The sequence below is a fragment of the Ochotona curzoniae genome, unplaced genomic scaffold (genome assembly GCF_017591425.1).
Source record: "Ochotona curzoniae isolate NIBS_2020 unplaced genomic scaffold, NIBS_Ocur_1.0 contig_48, whole genome shotgun sequence".
Classification (NCBI taxonomy): Eukaryota; Metazoa; Chordata; class Mammalia; order Lagomorpha; family Ochotonidae; genus Ochotona; species Ochotona curzoniae.
In genome coordinates, this window is record NW_024466391.1 from 1,166,733 (window position 1) to 1,193,835 (window position 27,103).

General features: G+C 53.8%; 1 protein-coding gene across 4 annotated transcripts in view; it reads left to right on the plus strand.

Moving 5' to 3' along the window:
• ZNF831 (zinc finger protein 831) overlaps positions 1-27,103 on the plus strand; it is a 69,056-nt gene that overhangs the window by 31,983 nt on the left and 9,970 nt on the right. For 3 of the 4 annotated variants that reach the window (XM_040988234.1, XM_040988232.1, XM_040988233.1), the window contains exon 4: positions 4,343-4,494. In XM_040988234.1, the coding sequence (XP_040844168.1) occupies positions 4,343-4,494 (152 nt within the window). Of the gene's footprint in view, positions 1-4,342; positions 4,495-15,658; positions 16,096-27,103 lie in introns of those variants that run through there. The other variant, XM_040988235.1, reaches the window with a different exon arrangement.

The following is a 27,103-nucleotide window of genomic DNA, read 5'->3' on the forward strand; positions in this document are numbered from 1 at the left end:
CTACCCTTCCTTCTCCTCCTCTCTTCCTCCCCGCCCCCGGTGCCTGCGTGAAGCTTGCTGGTTCTGTTCAGGGACACACCATGTGGTGCAATCCAGTCTGCATGCTGTACAACCGAACGGTGACAGCACCAGGGACTTGGTCGTGTGCTCACTTCCCTCACAGTCAGAGAAGCTGCTGTGTGTCAAGATGTGCTGTGTGTGTGGGGTGCCTGCTGCCGTCCCAACAGACCTGGCCTTGTGGGCTGCTGTAGATCACACACACACACACACACACACACACACACACACACACACACAACGATTCACAAATGTTTCCAGCCAATCATTGGTTTGACTTTTTACTCTTAAAAGTGTCTTCGAAAGACCAGACATCTTTAAATTGGATGAAATCCAATTTGTCTTTTTTTTCTTTGTTGATCTTGCTTTGGACGTCACTTAAAAATATCTGCGCCCAAGCACAGCCGCCAAGCTGTCTCCCCGCGTTCTCTTCTTGAGGAGTCATACAGACAGGAGGAGATACAGAGAGGAAGATCTTCTAACAGCTGGTTCACTCCCCCATGTGGCCACAACAGGTGGAACTGAGCTGATCTGAAGCCAGGAGCCAGGAGCTTCCTTTGGGTCTCCTACATGGGTGCAGAGTCCTAAGGCATTGGGCCATTCTCTACTGTTTTCCCATACCAGAAGTAGGGCGCTGGAAGGAAAGTGGGATGCCAGGACATGAACCAGCACCCGTATAGGATCCCAGTGCGGGCAAGGTGAGGGCTTTAGCCACTAAGCTATTGCCCCGGGCCCCTGAAGATTCTGCATTCTGTTCTGATCCACTTCCCTGGGCTTTTGTGTAAGGGCTGATGTTCGTCCTGACGCCGTAGCTTCACGCCTTTCCTAGCGTGTTCTTTGGGCTGGTAAATCCAGTTACCACTGCACCGTTTGGACTAAAGACGTGCATGGCCTGCTGCGCCAGCCTCTTCCTCTACTTCTTGGATTTCATTGCTTGCCTGAGTTTTTGATGTAATTTTAAATATGTATTAATGCTTTCTTTCCAAAAAGCTCCCTGTAATTTAGCTTTCAAATAATTGAGCATTTTTATAACCTCTTGCTCAGGACTCCTATTTTCATTTAACTCTTCAAAAGACCATGCTGACTGTTTTGCCTCTGAGAGTGTGCACCTGTGAGTCTTGGCATCTCTGTGCCAGGTGCCCATGCCCACTCTCAGTCCCAGTGTCCTCATGGGTGCTGGGGTTTGACAGACATTGAGGTTTGAGTTGAAAACAGATTTCCCCAGGCAATGTTTGCTTTGCTTGGGTTAGGGAGACCCGGTCAGTACCACCATAGGTACAATTCTTGGCTTTAGGCAGGATTTTCGTTGTAATCGTTGCTGTTTCTTTGTTTCTATTTATCTGAAAGAGTGATAGAAGGAGAGAAAACTTCCTGTCTGCTCTTCATCAAATACCTGCAGCAGCTGGGGGTGGGCAAGGCAGCTGTGTGGGTCCCCCAGGCAGGTGGCAGGGCCCCAGTACCTAAGCCACCTGGCTGTGGATCTGCAGGAAGTTGAGATGGAAATGTAGATAAAATCACTTCTTTCTGGATGAATGTGAACTCTCTCACGTAAGTGACAAAATGATTTCTCTATATTCTCTCTCACATGTATGTAGATATAAAACCATCCACCCCTTCCTGTTCCTTGCAGTCCCCTGTGCCTATTCACTGCCTCCCGCCCTTATTACTTGCTGTAGTTGAGCTTCTATCCATCCTCAAAGCTGATGGTGGAACTCCAGGACTCCATTCTGTTTCACTCTGCTCTCCTTTCGGCCCATTCCAATCCCCGCCCTGGAATGCAAATGGCTGTTTTCGTAATGAAACTGCACGTTACAGGAGAGGGCTTAGCCAGCCTGGGATCCTGCTCCAGGGCAGTAACGGACGAACACACGCAATTTCATACTCCAGTGCTTCACGACCCTGACATTCACGAGAGACCTGGGAGCTGGGAGCTCTCACCAGCCGTGTTTCTCGGCGGTGCCCAGAGCAAGCGCTGGACCATGGAATTGGATTTTATTGATTAATTTGTAGCTGTGTACAGAGCTGTACAACAGGAAGTACCCAGAGACTGGTTCCAGGAAGCTTCCGCCATGAGCAATGAACTGTGTAGCCCACAGTAGTGGAGCTCTCTGCCGAGGACGGGGATGGGGGCTGGGCTGTGGGGGGAAGAGTTCTTGCAGACCTAGATGGCCAGGTGTGGGAGAGGCCAGTACCTGGGAGCAAGCTAGGCAGGGCGGCTTCTCTGAGGCTGGCGTGATGTTTCTGTTTAGGCGGGGCTTGTCTGCCCCCTGCGCTTGCGGCCCTGCTTGCCAACTCGCTGTGGTGCAGGCTCAGTGGCCAGAGCCTGGTCTCTGGACCCAGGCGACCCCAAGGTCACCTGGTCTTAGAGCTCAGACAGACTGCAGGGTTAACAGCCATCCACTTGTCTCTGCTTGTTATGCCCCGAGAGGCCCAGAGAAGGGAGAGACAAGGACTGCCACACCCAGCCCCCGGCCCTGCCTGCTCAGGTGGAGGGGCTGGTTCCCCACACCCTGCAGGAGCAGCCCTGGGGGGCTTCCCACCAGCCATGGGAAGTCCACCTGGACAGGGCTGAATCTGCAGCCCAGGGACGGGGCCCTGATGAGCTCCCGGATGACCTGTCGTATGTCTGGGGCAGAGATGATGGCTCCTGCATCCAGCTTGTACTGCCAGTCCGGACCAGGGTAAGCGTTGTGCCACTCCAGTTGGCAGCAGAAGGGGGACACAGGAGAGAAGGAATTAGACTGGCTGCTCATGCCCAGACCGGACAAGATTTTGCTTCGGAGACCATGCCAAGTTGAGGCTTTCAGTGCCCCAACGGTAACAGGGCCCAGATTCCGTTTTGTGAGAGCTGAACTCAAGGGCTCCCAGCAGTCTCCCAGCTGTTTCGATTGAGTGGAGTCTGCCCACCTGTGATCACTGTGCCCCCAGGCTGTTCAGATGTGCTGTGTTTAACCACTGGGCAGCAGGGCGAGCCCCGAGTGCGGGAGAAGCAGTCTCCTGCTCCCTCCCTCCGCTCGCATCTGCATTTGACCTCATTCTCCCTAGGGCTCCCACAGGACCCCCGACTGCTTCAGGGGTCTGTCAACCCTCCCCCTGGCTCAGCCAGCTCTGGGGGAAACCTGTCGGCTTGACGAACAATGCCAGCCAGGTCCCTCCTCTTTTCCTCCCTTGCAGAAAAAAACAGCCCCAGACCCGTGCAAGAGAGGTGGCAGGGCCAGGATGAGGGGGACCCAAGAGTCACTTTCTCATCACTGCTGCCGGAGCAACCCCAGGCCCACAAAGGACATTGCATCCTGCAGATTCCACTTGAAATTCTGCAGGCAGTCCTGGCCATCAGGCCACCATGACTGGGTCTTGGCAGGGGTTCAGGCAAGTGAGAAAGTAAGATGGCTGAGCAGGTCGCCTCACTGTCACCTGCAGCCCTTGTGGGCCTCAGGCAGGGGAAGGGTAGGAAGAACAGAGGCTCACAAAAAGAGAGGGAAGGACTCGTTCAAGTCTAGGCTAGTGGGAGCTGCTCTTCCACCTGCCAGCAGGGGCACTAGACTAGACTGATGGTCTGTTTGGTACTCCCCTTCCTCGTGAGTGACAAATTGTGAGCATCTGCTAACACACGTCTGTCTGTCTGTCTGTTTACACACTGCATGTAGCTCTACCCCTGAGCATGATGTATGGGGCTACAGAGAGTGTGTGATGATAGTGTGTGTGAAAACGATCCTGTGCAGCGGCAGTGGGGGTCCCTGTCCTTGCTGTGGTCTCCCTCTGTGAGGGGAAGACTTTGTTTGTGGGACAACTGGACCAGAAGGTGCAGAAGGGAACATGCTGTCCAGTAGGGTGGTCACCAGCCACTTGCGGCAGCTTAATACACTCTGCAGATCCTGTTCTCAGACCCACTGGCCGTGTTTCAAACGCTATCAGCCACATGGGTCAGGAACTGCCATCTTGGCCCATGGGGATTTCAGAATATTCCCATCACTGCACGACACCCCCAAGACCACACAGTTGAAACTTTAACGGAAGCTGCCAGCCTTGGCCAAGCACTTGCTCTGTGCCCAGCGGGATGGGAAATGTTTCATTAGCATCATTTCCCTGCGGACAACCTCCCGAGAGTGCCGCGTGTCTGCTCCCTGCAAGGGACTGCGGGAGGCGTGCAGTCTCAGCACTTACGCAGACTCACCCATTAGCTGATGGTGGAGCCCAGCTTCTACCAACACCCCATCAGACCCTGAGGTTGACCCTGTGTCTTCTAGACTGGTCATTGCATGTGTGTGTTTCTCTGCCCCCACAGGTACAGAGGGGATTTCCTGCACAGCCTGGGCCCACTGCGAGCCAGCAGACTGCGCAGGCCACCCTGGGTGCTGACAAGGAGCTGCCACCCTCCTCCACCTAGGGGGACAGGCCCAGCCAGGACCCTCGGGCAGTCTTCTTCAGATATAGCAGGTAAGGCTGACCATGGGGGCAAGTCCAGCTTGGACAGGCAAAGGCACAGGCATCGGACCCCGGCCTAGTTGCTGGAGATGCGGGATAGGCAGGTGTCAGCCCATGGTCCAGCAGGGGTCAGGCACAGGGGTGAGGACAGCCAAGTGACGTTGTGAGACAATCAGAGCCAATGGAGCACGTGGGCAAGGACAGGGAGAACTTTGAGTAGAGGGGCGCTCACGTGCTGGCCACATAGGCCAGGCCTTGTTGGAGACACCATGGAGATGGGAGTGTGAGAACCCCAGCTCAGCATGGCTGTACCCCCAGCCCGCCTGAGAAGGAAGCTCCTGGGGTTCTTAGTGCAGTGCTGTTGGGAGGCTATGAGGGGTCCATACGTGGCTCAGGAATCTGTGCCCTGTGGGAATCTGAGTAGCTCCAGGTGAAGCCAGAGGGTCTGCCAATGACGTGGAGTGTGTGAGAGGCCTACACTAGAGGTAAGGTAAAGACTTTCGGAGGCTGTTTCCTGGAGAAAGAACAGTTTGAAGTAGCAGCAGGTCACTGGGCCACCAGGGCTGGGGGGCTTAACTGTGCTGGACCTCCATCTGCCACCTGTCCTTCATCTCCCCTCTTTCCCCAGCAACGCGTCCGGCCTCAGCCTGGCTTGCAAAGTGTTGAGAGAGAGAAGCAAGGGCTGTTTGTGGGATGCTGCAGGGCCCTGTGAGTCCGGCACAGATGGGGTCCCCATGCTGACTTTGACTCCGTCTTAGTTCCTGGGCGTGGACGGGGGGAGGCGCATTTCGCACCCCTCGAGAGTGGCTCCGGGCAAGAGCCGGGTTTTCTGTTCCTCAGGAGGGTAGAACTCAGGGTGACATTTGTGCCTACAGTTGCTGGGTTGTTTGATTGCACGTGGAGAAGATGATTTTGTCAAGGAAGGTCAAGGGTTGAGATCCACATGGGGAATGCTGGGATGCAGGAGGGTGGGGGTGGATGGACACAAGGGAGGAACATGGTGTGGCTGATTCTCTGCAACTCCACTCTTCCTCATCCCATGGAACTGCCCGCTGGGCTGTGCTGGAGATCACGCGCCCTTGGATGTCGTTGCTTGGCCATACAGGCCCAGAGTCCCAGGGCTGGGAGCTGTCATACAGACTCAGAAGCCAGCCAACTGTGTGGCCCGCTGTTGTACTGTGTTCTGCATGGCCCATGCTCAGCTCCTCAAATTGGCATCTCCTAGCTGCCAGTGAGTGATGGGCCTGTGTGCGGCCATGAGAGGCTCTGTCGGCTGCTCAATGGAGCTGCAGGCCACTCGCGCCAGTGTTGGGGAAGAACGCAAAGGTGAGATTTCACTTGGGGAGCTTGGGGCTCAGATACTTGGACATGGGGATTGCAGACAGAGCTTTTGTGGGGTGGGGACTGGGTTAGCAAAGGCTCAAGGCCAACAAGGGGGACTGTCGGGAAGATAGATGATGGTTAGCGCTGGTGTGTGCATTGAACCCTGAGGAAGGTGTGCATCAGCTGTGGCAGACGCCGTGGGACAGCGTGGCAGACACTGAGACAGCCATGGCAGGTGGTGTGGGACAACAGCAGCTAGCTAGTGCTCCCAATTGCTGCCATACCTGTCAGTCTTCGAGTATTGCCACGAGTTACCAACTTGGTGGCTTACACCAACTACAGTCCACAGGCTCTGGGGAGTCCCTGCCCGGCCTTTCCCAACCCCTGGTGGCTCCAGGTGTTCCCAGGTTCATGGCCTCAGCGTTCTAATCCCATCTTCATCCTCTAATGGCCTTTTCCTCCATATTGCTGTGGACCAGCCACCATTATGTTTTTCTCTTCTAAGGACATTTGTCATTGGATGTAGGGAACCCATTAAATTCACAATCAACTTACTTTGAGATCTCTAAGTCAGCCACTTATACAAGGACTCATTTTCAAAAAAGATCCTGTTTGAAGAAGACGACAAAGACAAGACGGTCCCATCCACAGGTGCCCTCGATTGGGCCTCAGGGACCACTGCTGACCTGCCTTTGCCACGGTCCCCCAGTTGGGGAGCTGGTGGAACAGCCTCACAAGGCATTTTCCAGCAAGAATGGGGACCCAGAGGGCTACCAGATACACAGCAGCCAGGTTCTCACTGCTGCTGGAAAATTCAGTCACAATCCCAAATTAACACAACATTGATTGTCCCCATACCTGCCGTGGCTATGGGACCCCAGCACTTCCTTTCAGGGAGAAGGCCCAATCGCTGGCTGGTTGGGCTGTGTGTGGCCTCCATCCTCACAGGACAGTTCCTCCATCTGACAGGTGTGGCCTCATCCTGGCCCTGTGTCGCCCTCCTCTCCCCAACAGGTGACAGGATGCTTTTCTACAAGTGTCTGTGGCAGTGCAGTGGGAGGGCCTTTACTAACCTGCACCTGCACTCAGGGCTCCAGACCTGGCCCTCCCCTGGCCTCCCCCTTGCCTTTGGCCTTTAAAAGCTGTTCTCTGCCTCTGGGAAGGGTTCCACACCCATCCCCTGGATTCATCGGGGGAGTCCCGTGGGTGCCAAGCTGCCCTCTATGTGGAGAAATTCCATTCCATCTCAAGCCTTTCTTGAGTTCTTCCCACCCAAATCCCCAAAACAAACTGAAGGCACCAAGAAATGATGAGTGGAAAAAGCCCAGCTGGCAGCACAGCTCAGATTCCTGTGGAAAGCAGCCCCTTCCTCCCTGTCCCTAGGTGCCCAGCAGCGTCCTGCAGAGGTGACAAATGTCCCTGCTGTCATGGTTCACATTTGAACAACAAGTTGAGCCAGATGCCTGGGTCTCTGGTGCCCATTTTCAAAGGCCTCCTGCCCCAGCAGTTGGAAAGGACCAGAAGGACGGTCCTCAAGGGCAGACCTGAGCCTGCAGCATGTGGCCAAAGGCTTGGCTAAGGACCCACTGATCATGACTCCATCCCGATTGAAGTGTCAGAGATGAAACAGGATGGCTAGCAGGGTCATAGGACACCGTGATGGATGCCAGCGAGGTGGAGCATGGACAAGCATGCCCACATCCTCACCACCTGGAAAACAAAGGGCAGGGGAGCTGACCACCACTGGCCAGCACTGCTGTCGTGGGGGCATGGCAGGCACTCGGAGGGCCTGGGGTCTACAGATTAAGCATTTTCAAAGGTGTCTGCAACTGGACCTTGCTTGGGAACAAGTAACTGCATGGTTTCCCTGGGACATGGCAGGTCCTGCATTTGAGTTAGGTCTCAGGGAGGGAGCTCACCTGTGTGTGTGTGTGTGTGTGTGTGTGTGTGTGTGTGTGCACCTGGGTACATGAAGGTACATGAATACGCCTGTGAGTGTTCATGTGTACTTTCAAGTTGGAGAGTAGCAGAAAGGGGACCAGTTTTTCCTGGCAAGATGATGAAGAGGTGACTTTTCTTGGGTGACTGGAGGCACTGTAACTTGGAGGAAACTCGAAAGAATCCAACAGAGACCTTGAGAATGACTTGAGGTGGGTGGTGGTGGTGGGGATAGTTGCATATGAAAAAGTGGGGAAGCCATAGTTCCAGCCTTGTGGGCCAACTAAATTCAGTAGAAAACTTAAAATGGGTTTCCAACACTTGTGTCCAGCACTGAGATGTTATAATTGCTTTTCTCCTTTTTTTTTTTTGAGACACTTCCTGTCAATAACTTAGGATGATGAGAAAGGATGTTTTTTCAGAAATATATATATTTTAAAATGTTTAATTCCCCTCTCCTCTAAATGATTCCAATAGTTTGGTACTAGTCATTCGGATTAGCAGATGGCTTGGCAGTGATGTCATCTGCAAGCAGAAGGCCAAGGGAGTTAGGAAGGATAAAAACCTCATGTATACGTTTGTGTGTTGATGGAGTCAGGGAGACTTCTTCCTCACTGAAATCCAGTAGTGCATTCCATCCAAGTTCCCAACAAGGGCAGAGGTGAGCTACGGAAGTTCTTGTGCGTATGTGAAGCTAGACGGACTCACGGACGCTCCAGGTCCACTGTGGCTCAGAGTGTGCAGGGATGTTGCTGTTTCGAAGAGCACTGTCCCCAGCCACACTCACTGTAGGCTTGAGGGGTGGTGGCACTTCATCTACCAGACTGAGCTGCCTCAGGAAGTCGTGATGTTCAGCCGTCGAGCATCTCGAGAGAAGCAAGTGCCTGCTTCACAACCCGACATTCCTTAGGGAACACCCCGGGTGCATGCTTGGCTGGTCTGCTGGGAGTAGGAGAACCTTCCTTAAAAAAGTAGCTCCTGGTAAACTGATCCTCCTCAACTCCCTCTGCGACTCCCATCCATGCCCTTCCGGTTAACTTTCCCAAGATGATGAATGACACCCCGCCTCCAAGGCTGGAGTTTCTGCAATTCCGGCTATCTACAGTCCACTTGAATCTGGCCGGAGTCACTGTTGTTGGCTTTAACAATTAGCTCGTAGTTTGCCAGCAAAACCTCCGAACTCAAGGGTTACTTTGATTTCCTCTTTGGAGGCCGAGCAGCTTATCATCACAGCTTTTCCCTTCAAAATTCTTTAATTCTGTGAAATGTTGGGTCCCTTCCCGAAAGATTCATTTTATTAATTCTTATTATTGATACCATCTGAGAAGTCATGTCCTCTTCCGTTTAGCAAGGTGCTTAGCACATTGGACAGTACCCAGTCAGTGTGCTGTCTGGGTGTGCAGTGTACTCTGAATACGCAAACAGACGTGCACACCTATGTCTCTCTACCTGGGGCATCCTTGAAGCCAGAAACCAGTCCCCTAAACCATTTCTGGGAACCAACAAGGACATACATGCAAGCTGGAGGTTGGATTTCTGGAGTCTTTCCTAGTTATATCTGTGATGGAAATCTCCAGAGGCTGGGTGGCAGGAGCCTGGCCAGCAGGACCTTGTTTTGTAGGACTGCCATTTCCAATTTGACAGTCGTTGGATGTCACCTAGCCATCCACTTGAGAGCTCGGAGGGAGAGAGTGCCGAACTGTCAGCTGCAGTGTCCCTTTGCTTCTTCACCTCCTCCACACAGTGGCGGGGCAGGGTCAAGGGCAGCCTGTTGGGCAAGCCCGTAGTTAAGGTCCTGCACATCCAGCACAAGGGCGGGCTTGTGCTTGTGGCTCTGAGAAGAATGGGATAAACGCAGGAGAAGAGGAGGGTGTTCGCTGCTCCAGCCTGCTTGGAAGGTGATTGGCAAGTCACCCCACGGAAGAGGTGTCCTCACTCTGCAGGGTGGCATGTGCCATTTGGTTTATACAAAGCCTTCCACAGAGCTATGAGACACGAGTGGATCAATTCGTTGTGGTGAATGGAGATGGAGTTGTTTCTGCTTGGGTCAGGTGCAGGCTCAGTAAGTTCAAGCAGTGTGTGATGAGACGCTGGGCACTTTCTCATCTTGTCTCCCTGGCAGCGCCCACTTAGCAGGCCTACTTAGCAGATGGGCACCATTTTCTGGGCAATTGCTCTACCCCACCTTGAGCCACCTTGACTCTGGTCAGCCAGAGCCACCCTGCCAGCTAAGAAGCTGAAATTCTCGCGTGAAAATGCTCTTTGAGTTGCAGCTTTGCAGACAGTAGGATCCCAAGACGAGACCCATTGCGTGCCCGGGTGTGTTCCTCCACCTCGGGGTGTTGTCTTCCCGTGAGAGCCCCTCCCCTGCGGTGGTTGTGCGGTCGCTGAACTGGTGTGGATACTTCTCCTTTAGGATTTTGTTTGCATTTCAAGTGGGACATTGGCTTCTTTGTGAAACCGATCTGTAGCCAGCCTCATCGCCATTCTAGTAACATGGCGATTGACCCTGGGCTGCAGGAAGAATCTCATCATGAGGTCTGCCCTGTGTCGGTGTGTGCGCTCGGCTCTTTCTAGCTGATGACATCTCCTCTTTATTATTATTCTTGTTATTATGATTTTCAAAATCCCTTGTGTTAAAAGGGCCTGTTCCATTAGCTGAGACCTGTCCTCCCCCGCCCCCCGATGCCGGGATACGTGAAAACATTCAGTGGTACAAACACAGCTCTTATGTATTTCCTTAGAAACGCGTTTTGCTGCTTTGAATGGAGAACATTGATGTGGCTGAGGTTAATTATCTGGGCTTTCGCTGGGCACATTGGGAGTCGTGCTGTTTCTGCCGGTACACAGACTAAAATTGGAACATTGAAGAGGAGCTGAGTGTGGCCCTGGGCCCGATGACACATCTGAAGTCATATTGATTGAAGGAGATGTTGTATTGAATGATAAGAACTGCATCGATTTTATGGCTTTGCAATTTCCTGTAGCTGGCATGGCTTCTAAAAGCCTATTAGTCCACTTCTTCTTCTTCTTCTTCTTTTTTTTTTACATTCACAAAAAGTAGCCAAGAGGAGCTTCTTGGAAAAGTTTGTTTTGTAGTGCAGCTTGGGGGCTATTGTTTGGGACCCAGTGGCTGAAAGGCAGTCCTCTGTCGAGGTTGGTCACACTGCGGAGGAAGCCGAGAGAACTGCTAGTCAGGACCTGCACGCGCATGCGTCGCGAGACCTTCCGGAGCCGAGCCTCAGATGCCGTGATCAAATCATGTCTACACCCTCGGGCCATCAGCCATGAACTTGGGACATCTGCCCTAGTTATACTATGCATGTCGTCTAGGCGATCATGGTTTTTTTTGGGGGGGGGGAATTCACTCACAAAAAATGTGTTTATTTTAGCAAAGAACCATTTATCATTACTAAAAATGAAAGACAAAAATCATGTGCTATCAAAGGAACGTTATAAAAATAACATAACACATATTGTTGTTGGGCAAATAAACTCTCTCCAGAAACTGCTGTGAGCTGAGTGCACGGACCCCTGGCTTTAAAGAGATTTGGAAGTGCTCTAGCACCGTTAGTCACCTTCGCACCCAGCCAAGGTCTTGAGGGAATAGCTTTCTCTCTGTGTTGGCCCTCCTTGCCCAGTCTGATCCAACCTCCTGGGCCTCCTTCGAGTGAGGCAGGCTCTGCCGAGAGATTCCGTGGCAGCTTCAGAAGTGATGTTACAGGGCCCCGAGACAGTGGCTGGGAGCTTGCTGTCGGTGCACTGTGTGTGGCAGGCGAAGGTAATGTGAAGCCAACAGTGCCATGTGAGCAGTGGGACCAGGGTGTGTGGAGGGAAGCAGGGCACCCCTGTAGGACTCTGTAGATCTTGCTGGGGGTTGATTGATCTTTCCCCAAAGACCAAGATGGGGACAGGAGGGTGGTGGGTTAGTGGCCAGAGCATCCTATTTAGGTTTTAAATTTTAAAGATTATTTATTTGTTTGAAAGGCAGAGTTTGAGAGAGACAGAGAGAAAAAAATCTTTCATCCATTGGATAACTCCTCAAATGGCTGCAATGGTTGGGGTAGGCCAGTCCAAAGTCAGGGGCCACATGCTTCTTTCAGGTCTCCCAAGGGGGCACAGGGACGCAAACGTTTGGGCCACCTTGTGCTATTTGCCCAGGTGGACTGGAACTGGAGCAGCCAGGACTTGAACTGGTGCTCCTGTGGGATGCTGGCGTCACAGGTGGCTGTTTACTCAGTATGACGTGGTGCCAGCCCTGTCCCATTTAAGTTTTAGAAAGATTGCTCCAGGCAGCCAGTGGAAGCTAGGCAGGGGTGCCGGAGGCAGCAGGAGGAGACTGTGTCCGCACGCTGGGCAATTACTGCTTCAGAACTCAGAAAATGGTCCTTTAGGGGGGAAGCACAGTTACGTGTGACCAGGAATACTACTTTGTATTACCTGGGAATTAGAAGGACAGCAGGCAGGCCTAGTGCCTGGTGAGCATGCCCTCCCATCCCAGGGTGCCCCTCAGACCCAGCCTGGGGGCTAGAATACCTTGGACGACAGATCCTCCCTGTGTGCGTGTGTGCCTGTGTGACAGCTGGCTCTGCTGACCCCATGGTACGTCGTCATCTCACCCTGCTGACACACGCAGGCCTTGCTCCGCTGCGGCCCGAGACAGAGCCCTCTGTGTAGGGACACAGGCTTTCTTGCTGCCACCGGCACGTCGGGGACTTCAGTGTTGCAAGGTGTTCCTCAACAGCTTTGTCCCACGTCCTTGGGCCAGGCGACTCTAGGAAAACCCGTGAGGAGGTCTGGCCCGGTCTGTGTGGCCTTGGCCACGCGGACTTTCACAGACTCGCGGGTTTCCAGGTCACTTCCTGTCCGTTCCGCCAGCAGCACCAGAGGGGCTCTGTCCCTTCCTCAATCTGAGCCGCCTTGACCTGGGCGCAAGCCGTGGTCTGCAGTGCCTTAGGCGGGAGACCCACTGCTCATTGTGACCGACCAGGGATCTGCCACCCCGTCTGCCCATGGGCATCGGCCTGAGGAAGAAGCAACCTGGAGGCATGGCAGGATGAGCCTTTAGAAACCACAGAGGCAAGCTGGTCCCACCTGCGGTGTCTGACTCCAGATCTGAGCACGATGTCCCAACCTGCTCAGAGACAACTCTGTCTCCCTCAGGGACCTGCAGCCATGCAGGACTTCCTGGGAACCAGGCAACTTGCTAGGCCAGGTGAGCAGTTTGCAAATGGATGCACTGATTTGCACTCCAAGGAAGCTGGGGGAGCAGCGGCCCCTCGGGCCCCTGGAGCACAGGCAGGAGCGCAGGAGGCCGTGTCCCCGGTCCCCGTCACAAACACAGAGGTGGAGATGAAGCTTTTGGCCCTGGCTGGTTTCAAGTGGGATTTGGGGCTCTGCTCCAGACTCCCCGGGACAAAGTGAGGAGGCTCACAGAGCTGTGGCTGCCAATACCTTTCCAGGCAGATACCCTGCTTATCTTATTTTGTAGTGTTGTTGCTGGAGGTGGACATTTCAGCCCTGCATGCTGGTGTTAGGAGGGTGCTCTGCTTCTGAGGAAAAGAGACTCGATTGAAATGGGAGGAAGGAAAGAAGGAAGGAAGAACTGATTCTCTTGTATAGCAGAGAGATGGCTTCCAGCGCAGCTGGACCCAGCGGTTCCACTGACGTCAGCAGGACCCAGGTGTCCCCACCTCTGCGCCTTGGGTCCCAGGTGGCCGCCCTGGGTTTGCCTGGCCACTTTTCATTACTCAGGTCCCACGCTAAGTCTCAGTGACCTGGTGTGGCTCATGCGGCCTTCCTTGGGGCAACCTCTGGAGATGCTGCGTGGCCAGGACCAGGTGGTGCAGCCTGTCCCCATGCTGAGGGTGGCCCGGGGAAGGGGCCAGGCAGGGAGCGGCAGCAGCTGGCCACTCTGTTTGCGAGTGTGGGGGACCCGCCTCATGCTTTCCGTCCGTGCACTCACAGGAGAGAAAGACACAGACGACGGCTCGCGTCATCACGTCCAAAGTTCCGAGGCCGCCTGGAAAGCCAAACTGCTTTTCTGACATGGAGGAGAGGGGCTCAGGCGGAGGGTCACATGCAATCCCCAAGGCCTGCTCTGTGCCAGGCGGTGTGTGGGAGGAGGAAGACGGGCCGGTGAGAACAGGACGTGGCCCTCGTCCTCCGGGAGGGCCCAGCCTGGTAAACAAGTCATTACTAATGCAACGCGGTGTGCTCCTCGATATGATTAAGCTCCCAAATGAGGGCTCCTGACAGCCGGCTGGAGCGCGAGCAGAGGGGGCCTGCATAAACAGGGGTGTGCAAGCAGGGTCGCTGCGACGGGGTCTGCACAGCCACCCTTCCCCGGCCCCCCCGTGCCGTTCACGCGTGGAATTTCTGGATGTGGAGGCACACAGCATTCAACCACTATTTGTTATTTACCTAAAAGGCGGAGCGCTCCCCATGGTAGTGGCGAGTGATGTCCACAGGAACAGAGCGCTGAGCTCCAAATTCTGAGTTATAGACCCACGGTGACAGGAGGGCTCAGGGGCCTGGGAGGCCAGCTCAGCTGGGGCAGGTGGGTGGGCATCCAGTCGGCCAGAGCCACCGACAGCAGAGTTGAGACGTGCACTTGTGCGGGGAGACCCATTCCTTCAGCCCCGAACCTGGATGAGGCAGCTCTGCCTCTGGAAGGCTTTCTGAAAACTGTCCTCACCTCCAAGTTCCAAAAGTCCCTCCCCAGCAGTGTGCCCCCAGGGAGCCTGCGTTTTGTTCTAGAACTTCCCAACCCAAAGGAGCCAGGAGCCAAGATAAGAAATGAGCAGCTCAGACATGGGACTTGCGGAAGCTCCCCTGCCCCCCCACCACACACATGGTACAAAGGGGGATGTGGCCCTCCATGAGACCCTCTGGATCCTCTCCCCACCATGGCCTTCTGGCTGGCACCTGCTCTGCCCAGAAGTGAGGGCCCTTTTTGCTTTGAAGGTAGGCAAGCCTTGAGGGTGGATGCTCCCAGGGGTGTTAGCGGCAAGGTGAGGCAGGCAGGGTCCGAGTGGCAAGCAAGAGGCCGGATGCCCATGACACACAGGGACCGTGCTGAGCACCGTGGTATGGGGAGGGTGTCCTCTCCTCCAGCCCCATCTGGAAACATCCAACTCAAGCCTGGCAGGGTTGTTGGTGGTGCAGCTGTAGGCGCTGTGTGTGCACACGTATGCGCATGTGGCAGAGCCATCGTGACCCCAGACGGCCATCTCTGGAGTCGGTTGGTGACAGAGCCGCATGCTGTCAGAGGGGAGACTGGCTGGCACTTGGGGGGCTCTGGAGGACACCCTCCCCCTCCCTGCAGGGCAGCACTGGCCTTGAGTGTGAGCAAGTCCAGGGCCCCATGCACCATGCATGCCGCTGTCCAGGCACTGCTCCCCACTCCCCAGGAGTGGCCTTCACACCGAGGTGGGGGGCCGGCCTGGAGCGCGGGGACCCTGCCCCAGCATCGCTTCCTGCTTTGGCATTTGTAGCGCTTCCTCCAAATGTGTTTCCCTCATCAGGTTCCCGGTGTGGCCCCCGTGGGGTCAGGAGGTGGACGGCAGCCATCCTCCGTGCTAATTCGGAGTCGTGCCCAGGTTCACACGTTGAGGAAGCGAAAGGCAGGTTGAGTGCCAAGTTTTTTTCCCCTTTCCTCTCTGCTAGAACGCGAACGTGTTGCAATGCTGATGCTGTGACTTCTGCGCCTGCACGGCCCTGTGCACACCCATTAGCGATGGTGTGTTCCGTCTGCGGCGGGCACCTGGGGAGCCAGCCACGGACAAAAAGGTGCTTTTCTAAGCACCAGTGTTCGGGACTATTAAGACTATTAAGTGTTCGTTACCCCCCCCTCCCATGCAAAGGAGATGTTTGTTTCTCAATTTTCCATCATTTCCTTATTTTTCTCCCCCAGCTAAGGGCAGATTGAAAAATGAACTCGGTGCACGGACGCCTCTGAGTCACAGGGAATGCGCGACGCCCCTCCCGCACATGCGCTGCTTTCTTCTGCCTCCTTTCTAATCAATCTGATACAAGTTCGGATTCTTTTTAACCCCTACTTAAACCGCCCAACTCCCTCTCTACCTGTGTGTTCACCTGTCCACCTGGGCTGGGGGGACAGAAAGGGAGTGGGCAAGAACATGTGCCCCCTCCCGTCTCCGCGCCAGGGGCTCCTGGGCGGTGGGCACTGGGCGGTGGGCACGGCTCGGAGGCAGCAGGCAGCGACTGTCGCAGCGGTCCGGGGGCGAGCGAGCCCGGGCACCCGCGGACCCCCGACCCAAGCCACATGCACCCCTCCCCCCGCCTCGGGGTCCTGGGGATCTTTCTGAAAGAACCTCAGCAAGCCGAGCCCCTCACCGCCCTCCCTCCTGGGTGCGTGACTGTGGATCTTATGTGAGCAGAGAGAAAGGGGGAAAAAAACCCCTGTTTTTCTCTTTTCCTTTATTTTCCATCCCCTGACAACAACCTCACATAACCTCAAAAGTTACCCATGAATTTACCAAAACTTTTTATGAAACTATTCTAACCTCTGGTAGGGGTTAAAAAACAAGCTCTGTGAATTTATTACCCAGAAAACAGCAAAACGCGATTCTGCATTTGATGGGAAATGGTCTTGCAAACTTCAAGGGGGCCCCCTAGCGCCAGGCGGCTAGGAGCCGGGAGCTGGCGCGGGCGGCGGGCAGCGGGCCCCGGGCAGCTCGCGCACCGCGGCCTCCTCGCCCTGCGGAGAGCCTGCCGCCACCCCGCAGGTCGGAGAACCCCGGACCCCTGTACACGTGGCTGTGCCATGCTCCCAGTCGCACAGTTGGCGGATCCAACTGCAGGCTGAGCCCCGGCGAGTGCGTGTCCTGGCATGCGCCCACTGTTGCCGCTCCACGTACCCCGCTTGTTCGCCTGGCCCCTCAGTGGGGTTCAGTCCAGATGCAGACCCGAGGAAGCGTCTTGGCAGGAGGCTCGCTTGGCTGTGTCAGGAAGGGGCTCTGAGCAAGCAAGCCCAGAACACCGTGGTGCCAAGGCGTCTCCTGCCTGACTATGCTCCCCAAAGTTGAATGGGGGTTTTTCAGCTGGCGCGAGCTGAGGCTGTGGGAGCTGCGCAGCTGCCTGGATTCAGGGACCTGGCTCACTGCATGGAACAGACGACCTGGGGGTGACTAGTGCTTCTTTGAGAACCAGCCCTGTGTTCTAGACGCACACAGGAAACAGAGAGGTTCTGGAAGGGCAGCAGGGGCCAGCAGAGACACTGGGGCTTCTAGAGTCTGGTACTGGTGGCCTCCCACCCTGGTGGCTTCGCCTTGGCCCTTCCTGGCCTCTGTTCCTCCATCTTTCACGTGCGGGTTAGAATAACAGTGAGGTGCGTGTGTAGAGCTCCTGTCACACAGTGGCAGTCCCAACACACGTGTGTGCACACTACACATGTGCAGGCGTGCACAAATTTCCCACCATTTAGCCTGCAGGCTGGCAGGAGGCCGTGGAGAGGAACAAGAGAGAAAGCTGACTGCTGAGTCATTCTCCTGTAACCTCCCGCAACACGCATGCACACGACACAAATCCTGGGAGAGGCAAGTGGTTTGGGGAAACAAGACCTCCTTCCCCATCTCCCCGACCCCCGAAGAACACAGGGGGCTCCCTCTTTTGGTACAGGCTCATCCAGAAAGCTCCAGAAGCCATGCTGGAGATGTGGTGGCCCTGGTGGGGAGGGTGCACCGCTCCTTGTCGCTGGGTGGCTGTCCCTCCTGACAGGGCATTCGAGAAGGGAGGTGCCTACTGTCCTCCGGCACCCGGGCACCGAGGAGCCAGAGGCCAGCCTCCCCCTCTGTTCCTTCCCGACCTTGGCCCGCAGCCTCAAGGCCCCCCGGGACTTCAGGCCCTCTACCCTTGCAGCTGCGTGGTCTACCTGCGTGGGCCCCAAACGGGCTCACAGTACGTCCTGCAGGGCGAAGCAAGCCGGTTTTGCCGAGTTCCCGTCGCCTCCTAAAGCGCCGAGCCTTCAAGGCTTCTCTCAGTGTAATAGAATAACAACAGAAATTACTTGCTACAGTGATTCCAAAAAGCGTGCTGCCGAAGATGAGGGGGGAACCAGGGCTGATGTGTTCCCATTTCTCTTTGTTCAAACGGATTAAATAGAACACACTATTGATTTTTTAAAAAATCCACACATTAATGGTTCAAAAGAGATTGGTTTTGTAGGTTTTAATATGCAAACAATTATTTTCTTTTTAAATTTGCTTCCTGGGTCTGTTAGGGTTTTCCATTTTTTTTTTTTTTGTTTGTTTGTTTTGGCCCGTTTCCACTCTGTAGGGTAGAATATTGCATGCTGCTAAGTGTGGGGGGGAAAGCTCTTCATTTTCATTGATTAATATCTATCTGTTGTGTTTAATTTCAATTAATGGAATTTATTTAAGTAACATTCCATAATAGACTTAATGCATAAATATTATATTTTAATTAAGAAGTGGGGGAAAACTTCAGTCGATTTCAAGTCACTCGGTCTGCCTTGCTCACACGCCTCTTGGAAGAGGAGGAGGTTCCTTGCTCACAGCCCGGCCCGGGTTACCCGCTGCTCCTGCTGCAGGTCCCCACCTTTTGGCAAGGTCTGTCTGTCTCACAGCTAGAGTCTCTCCATGCCCTGAGGACGGGGCATGGTTCTGCACATCTAGCTTTGCCACTCACTACATTTGAGCAGTCACCTGCAGGGCTCCAGAAGGAAGCTCTTTCAGGAGGGTTTCGGTTGGCAGCGGCATCAGGCGGAGGCCAGCCTAACCCTCACCCCGACGAGGGACGGCTCGCTCCCTTGTGGCGGGGTGGGTGTCTGCCAGGCGAGCAGGAGCGACAGTGGGCCTCAGTCCTGCCTTCAACGGGACCAGGAGGCTGGTGCTGGGGGTGGGAGGGGGCAGTCAGCGGACCAGCCAGCTCGTTCCTGGGAAAGAGACCCCAGTCCGTGAGGGTCAGGAGAATGCTTGGATGTCATGATCGCGGGTGGTAAAGGACTACAGTCTCACTCAGACAGGGTCAGTCACGAAGCAGGCGGGTATGTGAGCGCGGTGTGCAAACCCATGGCTGGAGTCTGGTGCGGCAGCTGTGTCTCCCTCTGAGAGTGGAGTCAGGGCCTGCAGCGACATCTTCCTGCCAGGGGCTATGCGTCCTGCCCGCTCTGGGAGAAAGATTTCCAGCCAGGTCAGGGCTGACTAATTTAGAGAGGTTTGCTGGTTTCACATGTGCACACACACACTCACCACTCCCACACAGACACACACACTCACCAATCACATGTGCACACACACACACACTCACAGTGTCACACACTCGATCGCACATATCCTGATACACAAATGCACACACAGACATGCACAGTCACACTTGGGTGGTCCACGACCTCTGCCTGGTTGCAGGGAGGGCGAGCTACGCGTCCTTTGTCCAAGGCAGGGAGTCGTGGTGAGAGCTCACTGTGGGTTGGGCCAGGGCTAGACTGTTCCAGAAATCACCATTGTTTTTGTCTGCCTTTTCCCTGCTTCCAACTCCGTGCAAGTTTCTCAATAAATCACTTTGAAAACAAGCACCCAAGGCACCAGTTATCTATAAATCATCAGATGCAGTTGTTCACTGCTTGCCTCCCTGGACAAGGCTATCTCCCCCTATTTTTCCAACATAAAGATTGCAAAGGCTTTTTGGACCAATCTGAAATAAAACACGTAAAGACACAGATGAAATAGGCAGATTTCGACTTGCAGTGTGCATCAATCTAGGTCCAAATGGCTCTCTGAATCGCCCTTCCATAAAATATGAGGTTGCTGAGACTGCTCTCTCTGCTCGCATTTCACAACGTGGTTCTCACTGAGCCCGTGGCGCGCCTCCCTGATAGCTTCTTTGTCATCAGCAGAGCCGCTTGTTTGAGTTATCTGTGGGGTTTAAAGGGCATGGCGCCTGGCACTCATGCCAGCCCCCGGGAGGGAGCATTTCAGCACCTGAACACAAAGCTGGCACAGATGTTTAGGCACAGCTGTAAGCCCTGGTCACCGAATGCTGGTGTGGATACTGTCATGGCGACAACAGGTGCCTGTTCTCTGTTTTGCTTTGGAGAAGTAACCGTTAAGAAACCTGTTGACAACAACATCCAGTGCTTATAATTACATCCCAGAGGCCTGAGAACAACGGCTCCATCTGTTGCCGAGACTGTGCTCTCTGAGAAAGCTCTCCGTCAAGGCCTCCTTCCTCCCATTACCTTCTTCCAAACCCTTTGTTGGGGGGTGAGGATCAGTTGATGTCTGTGAGAGACCCAAACTAGTGCCGACTGGTGTCATCTGAGGATGCTGTGTCTTCCTAGATGGTGTCTTGCCCCTGTCAGAGGGCGGATGCTCTTTGCAATGCTATGGGGTGACATCCAGATAGACCCAGGTCAGGCAGTAAGGCTGCACCTGCTGGGGACCCCCCCTGCAGCGCAGCAGCCCTGGTCCCTGCAGACACGCTGGGAGTTGCACTTGCTGCGGTGACTCAGCACCCTCAGAGAGGATGAGACCGTGTAGCGCCAGCCTGGAAAAGGATCCAAATCCCAAGTGTAGTTCCTACTGGGTGCAGGTGACTTTAACACCACTCTAAGGGAACATCTGTGATTGTAATAGTTCTACATGAGAGAGGAGACTGGGCTTCATTCTAAGGCCACACTGTCTTCTCTGAGGGATAAGGCACATTATTTTTGATGAGGGGTGGGGGTGAAGGTCTTCTCCACTCAGAGAGATGCCCTCCTTAGAGAGATGTGTGCTGTGGTCAGCAGATGGGATGGCCTGGAGCCAGCAGCTCTTACCGCTCAGCTGTAACATTCTGGAACTTTAAGAGATTTGGCTGGGTGTGGAGATGGGATGCTCTCCTTACTTCATTTCAACATAAATAAAACTTGAAAAAGACACCCCACCTGAATGCTGATGCCATTGTGTGGGAATCTGGGGACGGCTTTGCCTCTGAGGGCCTCCCTCATTCGGCCGTGTCTACCAGCCTTCTTAGCATAAGCATCACTCGGCCGCAGTAGGACTGGCTTCTGTTGTCATCTGGCCATCCCCATCATCACGGGGATCACCCTAACATCGGTGGGGGCTTTTCAAAGGCTTGTGTCCTTATCTGAAAGGCAGAGTTACAGAGAGAGAAAGAGAGAGACAGGGAGAGGAGTGAGAGTTAGGTATCTTCCATTCGCTGGTTCATTCCCCAAATGGTGGCAATAACTGCAGCTGGGCCCGCCCGGTGACTGCTCCTTGTGGGGAGCAGAGTGGGGGGGTGTCATTGGCTCAGGAGCCCCTGCCTTTCCGTACTCATGTGCAGCCAAGAGCTGCTTCTGCTGGCAAAGGGCTGCTCCCACCCTTTGCTCAAGTGTGCTATTGACAAGCTTAGCGGTCAAAGCCCGAGTTTGTGTTCTTTCTTTCCCCCGCTTGGCTGCAAAAGGGAAGAAAGCGTTCTTCCCCCGCCCCACTTTGCCCTCCATTTTAGAGTTCTGGAGGGAAGGACTATGAACATAGCAAAACTCTCAGGCACTAAATGTCCCCGGACCTGCAATTACCGGAGCGGGGCCGCCTGGCCCTGAGCACTGGGCTGCACTTGTCGTTGGTGCCCCTTCTGAGGGCATTGTCTGTGTCGGGGCCCCTCGCTCCATGCGGCCTCCCTGGACTCTCTCCCACAAAGAACCTTGGCGGTAATGAACTCTACTTAACGGTCTTTGCTGGCCGAGAGGGGGCCATTTGGGGAAGAAAATCGATAGCCTTGGGTTCTCTGACAACGGACAGAATGGCAGAAGTAGTTTTGGAGAACAGATCGACTAATGGTTTTTCCAAATAGACTTTTTTCAAAGGCTGTTTTCTTTTTTTTTCTGCCCCTCACAGTGGTCTTAAAATTTTTCCTTTCAAGAAAGAGGCAGCTGCAGCCTGCTGGCTTTCTATGGCCTGTCTCCTCCGCCCTGCAGCTTCCGTCTGCTGCATCCCAGGGCACCTGAGGCTAGCCCCAAGCTCACAGCCTGGGGTAATTCAGTGCCTAGACCTGGGGGAGGCCAGGGAGGGCCCACCCCAACATTTTCAGGCGTGCCTCAGCCCCTCAGCCGAGGGCATGGGGCTAGATTGAGCTGGTGAGAACGTGGGGCCTCCCGCTGTCAGTTCCATCTGTAGGCCAAGACTAAACAGTGCATCTGTTTTTAAGCATAAATTGCACCCCAAATGTTGCATAGGATCATTGACATTACGCCTGATCTGGGTTTCTCTGAAACTAATTTCGCATGGCACCCACATTTGCCTGCAGCCCTCCCCTTGAGCAATGCTGTCTAGCCCTTCCTTTTCCTTATACGTAAGATGTGCTAGAAAGGTGGAGTGGCAGAGAGCAAGGGAGAGAGAAGAGGGCATGGCGCACCTGCTGTCCATCCCCTCAGCTGGCTGCAACAGCTCTCGCTGGAGCCAGGAGTCCAGCACTCCATCTGGATCTGCAGGGGCCCAAGAACGGCACCATCTCCTGCCACCTTCCCAGGCTTGACAGCAAGAGGCTGGCCTGGAAGCGGAGTACTCAGGACTCAAACCCGTGCTGCTGGATGGGATGCCAGTGCCGCAGTCTGTGGTCACCATGCTGTTTCCCGTGTTCATGTCTTGGCCGGGTTGGGATTCTGCTCATTCCCACCCCAGCGACCTATGGCCATTTTACAGCTAGGCGCCAGTAATTTCTGATGTGTCTGATATTCCAACACTTCACCGTTTGCCTTGAGGGAGGAGGGAAGCGGGGTCTGGGGACTGCCAGAGTCCTCCGGAAGTTGGACTTAGATGAGCCACTTCTGTTGGCTGTGCTGGTGTGTCTCAGCCGGACACCTGGATGGAGAATGATGGGGGGGGCAGGTGTCCAGGGTCAGCCGCACCACAAAGGCACCACTGCTGCTTGTTTCCTTTTCGCAACCACTGCTGTCTGCCCCTCACGGGGCCCTGGTGTGTGGGAGCCCCTCACGGGGCCCTGGTGTGTGGGAGGGGTGTCGCGACAACACAGCTCCCAGCAAAGCCAGGACTGGTTAGATCCCACCAAGAAAACCAATGGCCTGTTTTGCCTTCACGAGGGAGGAGTTCAAGGTGACCTGGGTGGAACCTCTCTCCCAGGGGAAGGTTTGACGTTGGCTCTCACCTGAAGGAGTTGAGGCCTCCTGGATGGGACAGGAAGCCCGCAGGTGCTGAGGCAGACTTCTGTTCTCCCCCAGCATCCTTGTGGGGCAAGCCCACCTATACTTCCCCTTTCTCCACTTAGCTCTGTCCCCTCACCCCTTTCGCTCTCAGGGGGTACCCAGGCCGTGGTCAGCACTGGCCCACCAGCATTCTTAGAAACAGCGCCCCCTACTGCACTTGGGGCTTTTGTGCCAGCACACATCATGGGCTCTCATGTGGGCACAGCTCTCTTTTTCTGAATTGAATTTGACAATGACAGATTTTAAAGATAAGTCAAAAAGATCTTTTGAATAGATCTGCTATGACAGCTGAGGAAGTCCCCTTTTGTTTATTTTTATTTTTGAAGGATTTATTTTATTCCTTGGAAGGCAGAGAGAGGAAGAGACAGAAGGAGGCCTTCCACCTGTGGGTTTACTCCCCAGATGGGCACAGCAGTTGACGGGCCAGGAGCCTGGGAGCCCATTTGGGTCTTCGTACAGGCGGTAGGGATCCTAGCACTCAAGGCCTCCTCCACTGCTTTCCCAAGTGTATTAGCAAAGAGCTTCATGACACATCAGTTGGGACTTGGACCAGTGGGATGCAAGTGTCACAGACAGGGGCTTAACCTGACGTGCCACAACCTTGGCCCCAAGATTTTCTTTTACTTTTTTTCATGTCTCAAGGGGTGGACTTTCTAAGCCAGTCTCATATATGACTTAGCTATTCTTTTAATTACTTTAAACATTTTTATTTTTAATATTGTTTACATAGGTAAGCTCGATGTACATCATGTGGGCCTCTAATTAGGGTAGGGTGAGACAAGGTACAGAAGAAGGTGGGAAGGACAGAGGTTTTAGTTCTTTTTCCTTTTTTTCCCCTGTGTCCATTGGGTGGAAGAGGAGGGGGCCAACGCAAGCATCCCATGCGGGTGCCAGGCCCCAGTTGCTCCACTTCGGACCCAGCTCCCCACTTACGTGCAGAAGCAATAGGAGATGATTACCATGCCCAGGCCTCTGCCCTCCACATTGGAGACTTGAGCAGAGTTGAGGCCTCCTGGCTTTGGCCTACCTTTTCCTTTTTGTAACCATTAGGGGAGCGAGTCAGTGGATGAGAGATTCTGAGTGTGTGTGTGTGTGTGTGAACCTCTCTGTAACTCTGCCTTTCAAATAAATACACACATTTATTATTATTATTATTGAAAAAAGTAAGTGGCAAGTAGTATGGTAAGTGTAGCAAATTGATCCTTTGCCTATGGTGCCAGCAACCCATATGGGTACCAGTTTGGGTCCTAGTTGCTTCATTTCTGAGCCAGCTCCCTGCTTATGGCCTGGGAAAGCAATGAGTGAGCCCCCAAGTTCTTGTGTCCCTGTGCCCATGTGGGACATCTGGAAGAAGGTCCTGGCTCCTGGTTTTGGATTGGCTCAACTCTAGCTGTTTCAGCCAGCAAGTGGAAGCTCTCTCTCTCTGTCTGTAAAATCTAATTTTACAAAAATCTAGACATGACATTTCCTGATGTTTGGTAGGATTCTGATGATGGAAGTGAAGGCAGGAGTCTTCAGGTCTCTTTCCTAACGCTGCGTGTGCAGCCCTACTAGTTTCAGGTGGACTTCAGGCTGTGTGGGAACCCGAGATTTGACATCATGCAGCATCTCGACTCATCAGTAAGTTCAGAGGATAAAAGGCACCATGCTGGGTGTGGGACTAGTCACTGAGCTAAACACTCATGCCCTTCATGTTTCCTGTCACAAAAGGCTGTGGAGCTGGTGCGAGGACAGCGAGTCACTTCAGAGAACTCTAGGGACTGCATGCCTCTCTCCTCCCGTCAGGACTGTTTCCCTCTGTCACTCGCATCTCTGCAGGTACCAGTTCAGTCACTGCCTTCCACCTTCCAGTTCAGTCAGTCACTGCCTTCCACTTCAGTCACTGCCTTCCAGTTCACTCACTGCCTTCCACCTTCCAGTTCAGTCACTGCCTTCCACTTCAGTCACTGCCTTCCAGTTCACTCACTGCCATCCAGTTCACTCACTGCCTTCCAGTTCACTCACTGCCTTCCACCTTCCAGTTCAGTCAGTCACTGCCTTCCACTTCAGTCAGTCACTGCCTTCCAGTTCAGTCACTGCCTTCCACTTCAGTCACTGCCTTCCAGTTCACTCACTGCGTTTTCCCTCGGCGGGGATGCGCCCTTCTCTGCTTTGGCCCGAAAGAGCTCAGGACCATCCCCTTACTGGTTGATTTTTCTAATCGGAGGCTTTGCTTGCTTTCTTGCTGTGGGTGACTTCTTCTGAGGTGCAAACCGTGGGAGATGAGGCCGGAGTGGAGGCCTGCCGCTCCGGAGTCCGCAATGAAGGTTACAGCATTTCTCGGGCTCTTTCCTGCTTTCTTGTGAAATTAAGCCTTCTTCAGCTGCAGTTTCAGTTTGGATGAAAATCTGCATTTATCTTTCTGTTTTACTGCTGTTTTTTAAAGTTTTTTTTTTTTAATTTGTTTATTTGAAAGGCAGCAGAGAGAGAGAAAGAGAAAGATTTTCCATCTGCTGGCTCTCTCCACATAGCTGCAACAGCTGGAGCTGGGTCAGGGTCAAAGCTAGGGGCTGGGCGCTTCACCTGGGTCTTCCACATGGAACAGGGACCCCAACCACGTGTGCCATTTCTGCTGGTGTCTGATTCAAATGAGCAGGGAACTGGATCGGAAGTGGAGCCTGTATGGGATGCCAACAGTGCAGGTGGCAACTTTATACACCTTGCCACAGCGCTGGTCCCACTGTTTATCTCTTCATAGAGATCGCACTTAGAATTAATCTTCCTAAGGTGCCTGGACATCAGAACAAACGAGAACAGCACCTCTGTTTTCTTTCTTGTCTGTTTCTCACTTGACACGGGCCCATTTTTCCTCCCTATCAGGATTAATGAGGGAGAGGAAAGAAGATCTTTCTTTCCAGCTATTATCACTGAAATGGATCAATTTCTCCTTTTTAAGGATGCAAATCTTGAAGAAAGATGAGCTCTCTCAAATACCTCAATTACATTTCGAGCAATGGACTGTCATTTACGGGCTCATTTGGTAATGAGAAACGCTGGAGATCATAATTCAAAGAGAAGGTCCTCCTGGTTCCAATCTTGGCGTTACAGATTTCAAATGGTCTTTTCAATAATTGCAATTCCGCCTCCCCCTTTCTGTCCCGTTTCCTTTCGCATGCTAAGTTGCAGGTGCGTGCTGTGGTCTGGGCACAGACTTTGGCATCCAAATAGATCTGACTTTCCCCCAAACGCCTTTCAGGAGAAGAAAACTGCTCAGGAAAGCAGCCGCTGCATGAAGATGTGGGCAGGCTCAGAGGGACTGTTCTGGAGACATTGCAGGAGACAAAAACACGTGGGCGCACGGCTCCAGGTGGGCAGGGCGCTTGTCTGCTCCACCTGCAGAGCCTCAGGGCAAGCTCTGGTCCCCTGGTCACATGTGTGACATGCGTTCCTGCCATTGTTCAGACTGTCCACTTCTGACACTCAAGTGGGGGTCCTTGGGGGGTGGCTCACAGCGGTTGTGACATTTCCTGTGACACCAATCATTGTGTAATTATGTCCTAATCTCCTTCTCTTCAGCTAAGTATCCGCTACATCAACCACACAGAGCTGAGCTCCTCCAACTGTTCCCAATCAACCTCTTTAATTCTAGGACGAGGCGGGGGAGGGGCATTCGCCCTTCTTCACTTGAGTGCTGTATACATAACCAAGCTTTAAAAGCAACTGAACTGTTTAAACCTGATCCCGCTCCCTCCCCCACAACAGATCTGGGGAACGTTCCTGTAAGACAAAGACCATCAGAGCAGCTGTAGCTCCTTGAAAAGACAGCAAGAGGCCAGAGCTCCTCGGGCAGGTGCTTTTGCAGGGAAAAGGCCCACCTCCCCACATCTTGTGTGAGGATGGTGGGACGGTCCGCTCAAGTCACATAGATGGCAATTCTTCCTTTGATTTAGCCTTTGCACTGCCACCTGCCAGACAGGCTGTGGGTGGTCCGTGAGGGGGCTGCAGCACTGGCCTCTGTTTTCCTGCAGAAGAAACAAAATGGCGGCATGAACTCGAGGGCCCGTCTCATCACCGGCTCCTTCCCCTCCGTTTCTCCGACGATATCTAATGATTTGGCACCATTCCTTTTCCTGTCAGAACGAACAGGGAGCTATTCGTTGGCTGCAGCCATTAGTTAAGTACTGCTGCTTCCAG